Here is a 9,619-nt window from a genome sequence, read left to right on the forward strand (position 1 = left end):
TGATTTGCGAATCTACATATGGGACAAGAATACATGAACCACGAATTGATAGAGAAAAAAGGTTTCTTGGTGGAGTTCAGTCAATTATCACAAGAAAAGGAAAATGTTTGCTTCCAGTATTTGCCATTGGCAGAGCTCAAGAACTTCTTTTAATTCTAGAAGAACACTGGTCGAGAACTCCATCAATTCAAAATGTTCCAATTATATATGCATCCCCTATGTCAATTAAATGTATGAGAGTCTTTGAGACGTATATCAACCAGTGTGGAGAGTCTGTTAGAAGACAAGCAGATTTAGGCATTAATCCTTTTCAATTCAATTATATTAAAACAGTCAATTCACTTAATGAAATTAAAGATATTATCTATAATCCAGGTCCTTGTGTAGTAATGGCAGCTCCAGGTATGCTTCAAAATGGTACATCCCGTGATATTTTTGAAATTTGGGCCCCGGATAAGAGAAATGGAATCATATTAACGGGATATGCAGTTAGAGGCACACCAGCTTATGAACTTCGTAAGGAGCCTGAAATGATTCAACTTGGAGAAAAAGTTATCCCAATGAGAGCTAAATTTGACCAAATATCGTTTTCAGCACACTCTGATTTTACTCAGACCCAAGAGTTTATAAATAGTTTAAAAGTCCCAAATGTTATTCTTGTTCATGGAGAAAGAGGAGAATGCAAGAAGCTTAAAGATAAGCTAAAAGAATTATCTCCATCTTTGGCTGTTTTTGCTCCTGAAATCCTTCAAAAAGTAGGACTAACTTTCCCTACACAACAAGCAATACATGCAATTGGAAGCATTACCAATGAAATCAAGAATTTGATAGAAAAAGAAGAAAATGAGAAGCAATTGTTTGTTAAAGGAGAGAAAGATAATCAAATTGATATGAATAGTAATAATGGTATTAAAAAAATAAGAAGAGAAAGTTCTAAAATTGATATTGAGGAAACTTTATTGATTATGCGTCCTTTTGAACCAACATTATTAATGAAACCACAAGATGTATCAGAAATCATTGATGTGAAAAAGTCTTGTATTAAACAAACAATGAGAATACCATTACCAAAGAATTTTGTAATGGATCTAAACAAATTGGAGAAAGAAATTGAGAAATCTTTTGATGATGTTATATTAAATAATGAAATGATTTATCTATATGAAAATAGTATTGTAATATTTATAATAAAAGAAATTGGACAGGATGGACATGATCTTGGTGATCATGAGCTAATAATTCAATGGAATTCTTCACAATTATGTGATTTGGTAGTAGATACTCTTTCATTCATGATTCTGGATTATATTGCTTTTCTATCAGAAAATAAACAGGATGAAAATAACTTAGCAGACATTGAAATATATAATACTTTAAGATCATCTATAGAAAATAACTATGGATTATGTACAGATGGTATTTATCCTCAAATAGAAGCTCAAATTAAGGATAAGAATCTTGAAATTGATGAATATAGTAAAAAAGACAACTTTCCAAACTTTTATTTTTCAGTAAAAGATACCAGAGATAATAAAAGAAGTGTTATAGTTAATATACTTTATAAAGAAAGAATAATTTTAACAGAACCTAATGATAATAAAGAAATTAGAGAAAAGATCTGCAACTTAATACAGAATATTGAAGATTCTATCTTACCAATCCAGTTGCTATAATTCACATAGTTTGCTAAAACTGGCTTATAATTGATATGTTTCAATAATCTAATCATCATTATCAAAGCTAGATTTATTGTTGAATAATTTAGAGTTATTTTGTTTATATGATCTCCAACCTTGAGCTCTTTCCTCAAACTTTTCATTCCATTTTTGTCTTTGAACACACCTTTCTTTTTCTTCCTGCAATTTTTGTCTATATAATTCTTGTTCAAATCTATGATTTGCTAAGAGACACTTTTCGCTATACTCCTTTCGCTCCTGTAAATCATTTAAAAGCTTCTCGCACATTTCTATAACCTGTTTGTTAAACTCCTTTTTATAGGTTTCCTGATCTTGTTGATCCTTTTTGAAGAGCTTATTTTTCTTGTTTTCTTTCTTAACTAATTCCTCAGCACGTTTCCAGACCTCCTTGTATTTGACACGATTTTCAGCCTTTTGAAGCTCTTCATATGCCTTATTAAGTATTTCAAACGCTTCTCTAGCCTTTTCATGACTTGTCTTATCAGGGTGGATCAATAATGAGAGCTTTCTATACTTTTTACCAATCACAGAGTCATCAGAATCGACTGGTATCCCTATAACTTCATATGCATTGGCAAACACGCGTGAAGTTAGACGTAGGATTTCTTCTTCTGAGGTTCCTATAGTTAATTCATCATTGCCATATGAGCTACTGATGGCTTCCTTTATTTTTCCTTCAATTAATAACTTTGATATTTTGACCCTTTTTGAATGATTATTTCTGCCAATGTTTTTTCCTTGGTTTGTGCTTTTACTATTTGTTTCATTAACCTCCTTCATAAACAAATCAAAAAGGTCATCTTCGCTCTGAGTATTCTTTGTCTTTTGATCTCTTGATTTTTCTTCGTAACTTTTTGGATCAAACTCGACAGTTTCATTCTCACTACCTTCACTCCCCTCCATCTTCACTGATTTCCTCTCTTGTAACTCACGTACAAAATATAATCACTCAGCTCCATTATTTGACTGAGGAAGTTTTGATGCTCCTTATTTTACCCCTAGTTTCTTTTTTTTTCCTTTCCAACTTGAATTTTTTTTACTATATTTTGACGTACTACCGGTATTTTAATTTTTAACCTTCATTTAGGCGGGTAAAACATGCACATGCATTAAAAAAATGTGGACGAAAATAATTAATAGTAATACCGGTATTTATCCACATGTAATATAGAGTTTTTGGGTGATTATTGTTTAATTAAAAAAGAAAAAAATGTTAAAAGTTAGAATTATAGCTTAATTAGGAATTAGAACAAGCAAATATAATCAGCAATATTTATTATAAATTCAATTGAGATTCAAAACTAGAGCTGAGAACAAAGCGAAATGAACAAATCAAGCGAGAATTAAATACAAGTAAGGAAAAAGCGTATACAAGGTCAGAATGCACGTCAATCATAAGCAATAGCGCAATACAATGAAAAAAGGAAGAATGTACTGAAAAGAAGAAAGTTACGTGTTAAATAAGGGTTACTATCACTATAGATGCAACATCATTATTATATGATACCTCTACAAAATTTACTCTTCCTGAGCAGCCAACTGAGCAACAAGTTCGATCTTCTTCTGGACTCTTTCCTTTCTCTGTTGGTTAGTTAGCTTAACATGTCTAACGTATTGGGACTTCTCGGTCTTAATAGTGTTTCCAACACGAGTCTTGGTTACCTTTCTTGCTGGCTTCTTCTGACGAGATGGGTCAGCATGAATTGCCTTGACGGCGTTCTTGTACATATCGGCGAGTTTGTCAGCAGTGATACCAGCCTTAATGTACTGAGAGAAGTGAGCCTTGTACTTCTCTGGATCATCTTCCTGCATCTCAGACATATAGTTGGAAATGTGCTTTCCAAGAATACGATCCTTGAGTACTTCAGCATCGAACGAGTCTTCAGCACCATTCTCACCTTTGGTGAATCCTGGGAATCTGTTTGGGGAATGTGGTATATAGATTCCACCATCAGTAGCACCCTTCATGGCAGCAAAGACACGGTTTCCACTTGTTGTTCTAGTGAGACCAACATCTAAAATGCATTTGAATGGTCTTCTATCTTCAGCCTCTTCCTCTACGTGGTAGTCATCTCCAGTAATCTCACCAACTCCAGTGAAGATTTTATCCATATTGAGTTGTTTCAATACACGTCTGGCACATAAAAGACCAGTGCAGTATGCTGCTGAAAAGTTTGCTAAACCGACTGGGACGCCATATCTTGGTAATTCTGTAGAATCTGCTGAGCAAATCACTCTGTCTCCCTCAATTGTGGCATAGATAATTTGGCATATTACTTTTGTATTGGTCAATCTTACAACAAAACGGTACTTTGGTGAGTTGTACTTTGTCTTGTCCTGAGAAATCATAGCACGACGAGCTTGATAATCAGTCTTACCTTCACGTCGTCTACGTGGTTTAACCTGGTAACGGCTAAAGTATGCCTTATTCTTCAAAACCTTAACAAAAGCCATATTTTTAATATAAGATACTAATAAAAATGCCTAATGCTTTTTGCCTTAAAAACCAAAATAAAGATCTTTTTGTTTTTTCAGCTTTTGCTTTTTTTAATTATTTGTGGAAAACTTATTATTAATAGTTACACTTACAATAGTCAAATTTAATCTTTAATTACTATTTATTGATTATTAATATTGTTTAAGTAATTAATCAGTTTGCCGCCAAATATTAATACTGTAATTGGTAATTAATTAATATATTGTATATTTTAATTTTAACTAAAAAATACTTCAAAATTTATTCAAGCTTAAATTAATTAATAATTATATTGTCAATAAATATTTTAAACAAACTTCTGTCTCAATGGAATTTATACTTGTAATCAAGTTAATTTATAATTTTTTTTCTAATTGAGACATGTATAATATAATTGGGAGACGAGACGACATTTTTTTGCCGGTATATTAAAAAAGTTAAGGTCAAAAATAATTTTATTTATATTTTATATATAAATTAATGAATGAATTAATAAATATATATTTATATTTTTAGGTTAACAATTTAAAAAATATAATTGAAAAATAAAATTAACCATAAATTTATTAAACGTCTCAAAAACATTTTAAATAGTTATATATTAATTTTTAGTATTTGGCGTCTCTTTTATATATAAATTATATACAAAACAACATACCTTGGACTAAGTAAATTAAATAGGCGGTGTAATAATCTGAATATTAATTGTAAAAGGTTATTAAATTAAGGTCGAAGAAGAAGAAACAAGAAGTTGCTGTTTTTTTAAGAGTTGAAAATAGCTTTACTGGAGAACATTTTTTTTATATCTTCAAGAAACTTATTAACTGGAAAGGTATCAGGAATTTAACGATATTTAGAAGAAATAAGAATTAGTAAAGATGGTAGCATCAAACAAATCAGGACAAAACAAGAAAAACACAAGTACTCAGAAGGTTCGTCATCCTTTGATCGAAAAGACCTCAAGAAACTTTAGACTTGGAGGTGATATCCGTCCTAAGACTGATTTAACTCGTTATGTACGTTATCCACGTTACATTTTATTACAACGTCAAAAGAGTACTTTGATGAGACGCTTAAAGGTTCCACCAACTTTGAACCAATTCACTTGCACTTTGGATAAGAACCAATCCTCCCAGTTACTCCGTCTAATGGGTAAATACAAGCCGGAGACTCGTGCTGAAAAGAAGGCCAGACTCCAGGAAGAAGCTAAGAAGGCAGCAGCTGGTGAAACAACTGAGAGCAAGAAGCCATTATTCCTCAAGTATGGTGTAAACCATGTAACAGACCTCGTTGAAATGAAGAAGGCTAAGCTTGTAGTAATTGCTTCTGATGTTGATCCAATTGAAATTGTATGTTTCCTCCCAGCTTTATGCAGAAGAAAGGATGTTGCCTTCTGTATTATTGGTGGAAAGGCCAGACTTGGAAAATTAATTGGTAAGAAGACTGCTGCTGTTGTAGCAATTGAGGGTGTTAGAAAGGAAGATCAAGCCGAATTCGACTTACTCTGCAACAACTTTAGAGCTCAGTATAACGATAATGTTGAATTGAGAAGAAAATGGGGAGGTGGAATCATGGGTGTTAAGGCACAACATGTTATCAAGAGAAGAGAGAAAATCCTTGCTATGGAACAGGCAAAGAAGGTTGGTCTTGTTGCCTAATTTAATTTGGGCTGAAATTTTATAATAAAACAAATAATTTTGACAAGGTTGAATGATAAAAAAAAAAAATGAAGACGGAGAGCTGTCAATGTATTTTTCTGACTTATTCTCAACAAGAGGACGATTGAAATCTCTATCTGGAATTTACGCGATAGCATTATGTATCATTTGAAACTTTTAAATAATATAATTGTCATTGTTATTATTATTATTATCCACTTTAATTATTAGTTTCTATCCTTTGTTCATTTTTTCTGTTGCTTTTGTTGCAATTACTGTCTTTAATATTGCATGCACTCGTCAACCTTGCTTTGCCATGGTACCGACATATAGGCGCCAATTCCGGAGTTGGCCATCTCATATGTTTACCGCCAATTATGTGGCGGGTCTGTGCATGTAAATGGTTCCCACAGATTAATTGGAAATTAATACACTAAATTAACATAGAAAGGTAAATTTTGCGATAATAATAATTACTAAGAATAATTTAGAAAGAAAGAAATGCTCATTTAGACGTGTGTTAATGGAAAGGCTTAACTAAAATATAGAAAGAGGATTTTAAAAAAAAAAGTTCAAAGATATGAGTATTAATGAAGAGGATCCAAATTCCCATATTGGGAAAACATTGGAAGATGAGAATGATGAGAAAAACAAACTCTTGGCGAGAATTAAAGAGCTGGAAACAGAAAATAAGCAATTAAAAGAAGGGAATAAAGATGAAACTATGATTGATGATTTTAAAAAGTTGATAGATGATATGGATGGTGCCATAAATTACAGTATGCAAATGGTGCAAGTTAAGGATGAGGAAATAAAAAAGATAAATGAGAAGGTTTTGGAAAGCAATGCAAAGTGGAAAGGATATGTAAAATTGTTAGTAGATCAGATTTCTAAGAAAAATAAATCAATAGATAATATGAAGGAGGAAATGGACAAATTCTTTGAAAAGACAAAGAAGCAAGAAATTGTAAATAGAGAGAATAATAGTAAGCTAACTTCATATGAAGAATTAATTCAGATAGATCAGCAGCTCTTGAAGCAGTCAAAGAAAATAGAGGTTGAATTAAACAATAGAATACGGAAATTAGAAGAAGATAACAAAAAGTACATAACAGCATTGAAAACAATTTCCGAAAATACCCAAAAGAAGATATCAAACTACACTAGTAAAATAGATAATCAGCAATCACTAATTCGCCACTTAGCTTTAATTGTGGATAACTTTAGAGGAAGGTTTTTGTACAACAATATTGGAAGACAAAACGGAATATTGAACCAAATTAATAAAAAAAGCAGCTTGAGTGACGATTCGAATAAGGAAATTATGAATCCTTTGGAATATGAATTTGGTATCATTTGGAGTAACTGCCAAGAAAAATCACTCCAAAGAAAATGTGAGCTTTTGGAGCTATCTTTTAACTTAAAAGGACAAGAAAGTGAAATAAATAGTAACTTTTTAAATGATTTGCTACTAAACAAGAATGTTTCAGCTTCAGATGCATGCTCTGCTTACTCTGACTATATTAACAGAATTTTAGGCTTATACGACTTGTTCTGCAAGTTCAATATACTTTTACAGTATTTCCAATATAAAGCTCTAAGGTATTTACAGATTCATGACATACCTAATATGACAAATGGAGGAGAAATTACGGGAATTATACAATGGGTTTGTAATCTCACAATTGAAATAGGCTTCCTAATCTTAGATTTAGGTTCATTCATAATGAGCATAAGAGATTTTTCCAAGTACAAGTCATCTACAGAATCATTAAATAAAGATGAATCCGGCCTACAAAACTTTCAAATTGCTCAACTCCCATCTCTTCCTGAAATAAAAGCAATTTTAAAATGGGCTGATAATATATCCCAAGATACCTTGAATGATAATTTAAATCAAAATATTACTTATGAAGAAATTAAAGAATTTAAAAATCTCCTACATGCAAAAATCGTGAATGCATGTCCACATGAAAATATTGACAATAAAAACGCCGGTATTGAATTATTGCCAGTGTGCTGTGTGGACGCAATAATGAATATTAATATTTCACTATCAATTCTGCTAAGATTAAATATAAAATCAGTACAAGAAAAAAATTTGGATGAAATATATAAAAAGTCGCTAGAAATATCAGAAAAATTTTACTCGAAATGTGGAAACTTGAGTTTGAATGGGATCCATTATCCAATTGATGATAGGCTATATTTATGGAATGGATTATATTGGATTAGAATACTTGACCAAAGTAAAAGTGAAACACTTAAGACATCTTTTGAAGAAATGATAATTAAACAAAATGAAATTTATGAAACAATACATAATCCAGGGGAAAATCATGGAGTCAATATAACAGAATCTCTGGATAAGTTATTTAAATCGATTCAAGAAATTGATGCAAATTTAGATGAATTTTTGAATCCTATTCACATGGAATTGGAAATAGAAAATTCTAAAACTACTGTTAGTATGGACTCCCTTCCTGAAATCATTATTTCAAACAAATTACAAAAATTGATATTGAGCATGGATGACCAAATTGAATTGGATGGAGATGCGAATGATAAGAATAGAACTAACTCAATAATAGGCCAAAACAAAGAAGGGAGAGGAGTTACAGAGGATTCAGTTGAAGCTCGAGGGCTAGATTTAGTCGATATGGATTCAGGGCCAGTTGGAATGGTAGAGATTGTTGATTCAAAATTGATTAATACAGTTAATTCGGATAGTCCAAAGAAGGCAAGATATGAAAATTCAATCAAATTGTTGAATGAGAAGATTCAGTCTTTAAAAAAAGAGTTAACCGAAAAAGAGGTAGCATATTCTTCATTTGAAGCAATGCAGGATGAATATAAGAAACTTCATGATCATAAGCAGCTACTTATGCATAGAATAGAAGAGCAGGAGCTTGAGATGAGAATGAGTCGAGAACGTGTAAAGAAATATGAAGATACTGTTAGGCAAATGAAAATTGATTCTGATAATTTGAGACGTGATTTGGAGAATTTGCACAATATTCCAAAGATAAAGGCATATAGTGAGTTGGATGTGTTGGAACCAGTATATTTAAGACGGTTAATCAGATTAATGAGCAATAAGTTATATGAGTTAGAAATGAATAGGTGGAACGAGAAAATAGCAAAGGAAGATCCAAATAGAATATTGAAATCAAATTATTCACAAAAGATTATGTTGGGCCAAATTCGCTCAAAGAATTCATTAGATCAAATCGCATTCAGGATTCTGGAAAGGGAAAGGAAGAGAGAAGAGAAACAAAAGGAAAAAGAAAGGGATGAAGCAAAGGAAGAGAATAAAGAAGAAAAGGATAAAGGCGAGAATATGGATTATGATTTAAATCCACANAACGAAACTCATTGCCAAGAAAATGGGAATTTGAAAAGCAATTATTTTGACGAGCTGAAGGATGATGAGAACGACTATACAGATATATTGACTTTATTCGAAGAGTTTAAAGAGCTAAAGAGACAAATTATGCTTCACAGGTGTTCAATGCCAATTATGAATAACAAAGGATCAGAAGGGACCTCGTCATTCGAAAAGGAGTGGGAAGAATACACAAAAAAAGAGTCAAAGCTCAAGTACAAATTGCATATAATGAAAACTTCTTTGCAAGGATTAGTATCTAAAACAGGGAAATTAACGGAAGAAAATATATCTAATAACTCAGGAGATACTTATATAAACAAAAAGATTGGAAAGATGTTACTTAAAGTTCCATCTGCTGGGCAGGACTCTGTGTTAAGGATGGTTAAGAGTCAGAATAATA

At 31.8% G+C, this 9,619-nt stretch overlaps 5 protein-coding genes across 5 annotated transcripts; 3 read left to right on the top strand and 2 right to left on the bottom strand.

The window, feature by feature from the left end:
- The first annotated feature begins 218 nt into the window (after positions 1-218).
- Positions 219-1,673, top strand: Chro.80059 (cleavage and polyadenylation specifity factor protein). The annotated part of the gene is made up of 1 exon (XM_661033.1): positions 219-1,673. One exon carries the CDS (start codon positions 219-221, stop codon positions 1,671-1,673), a length of 1,455 nt encoding a protein of 484 aa, XP_666125.1.
- Positions 1,674-1,721: 48 nt separating this feature from the next.
- Positions 1,722-2,600, bottom strand: Chro.80057 (DNAJ-like protein). Its single annotated transcript, XM_661034.1, has 1 exon — positions 1,722-2,600. The coding sequence occupies one exon, from the start codon at positions 2,598-2,600 to the stop codon at positions 1,722-1,724; it is 879 nt and encodes a 292-aa protein (XP_666126.1).
- Positions 2,601-3,215: 615 nt separating this feature from the next.
- On the bottom strand, positions 3,216-4,151 carry Chro.80056 (ribosomal protein L5A). Its single annotated transcript, XM_661035.1, has 1 exon — positions 3,216-4,151. The coding sequence occupies one exon, from the start codon at positions 4,149-4,151 to the stop codon at positions 3,216-3,218; it is 936 nt and encodes a 311-aa protein (XP_666127.1).
- A 900-nt stretch (positions 4,152-5,051) lies between these two features.
- On the top strand, positions 5,052-5,831 carry Chro.80055 (60S ribosomal protein L7A). Its single annotated transcript, XM_661036.1, has 1 exon — positions 5,052-5,831. The coding sequence occupies one exon, from the start codon at positions 5,052-5,054 to the stop codon at positions 5,829-5,831; it is 780 nt and encodes a 259-aa protein (XP_666128.1).
- A 580-nt stretch (positions 5,832-6,411) lies between these two features.
- Chro.80054 (hypothetical protein) lies at positions 6,412-9,619 on the top strand (the record flags this gene model as incomplete). The annotated part of the gene is made up of 1 exon (XM_661037.1): positions 6,412-9,619. A coding segment is annotated over one exon (3,208 nt), but the record flags the coding sequence as incomplete, so codon positions are not given.

Source organism: Cryptosporidium hominis (assembly GCF_000006425.1).
Source record: "Cryptosporidium hominis TU502 chromosome 8 CHRO018017, whole genome shotgun sequence".
Taxonomy (NCBI): domain Eukaryota; phylum Apicomplexa; class Conoidasida; order Eucoccidiorida; family Cryptosporidiidae; genus Cryptosporidium; species Cryptosporidium hominis.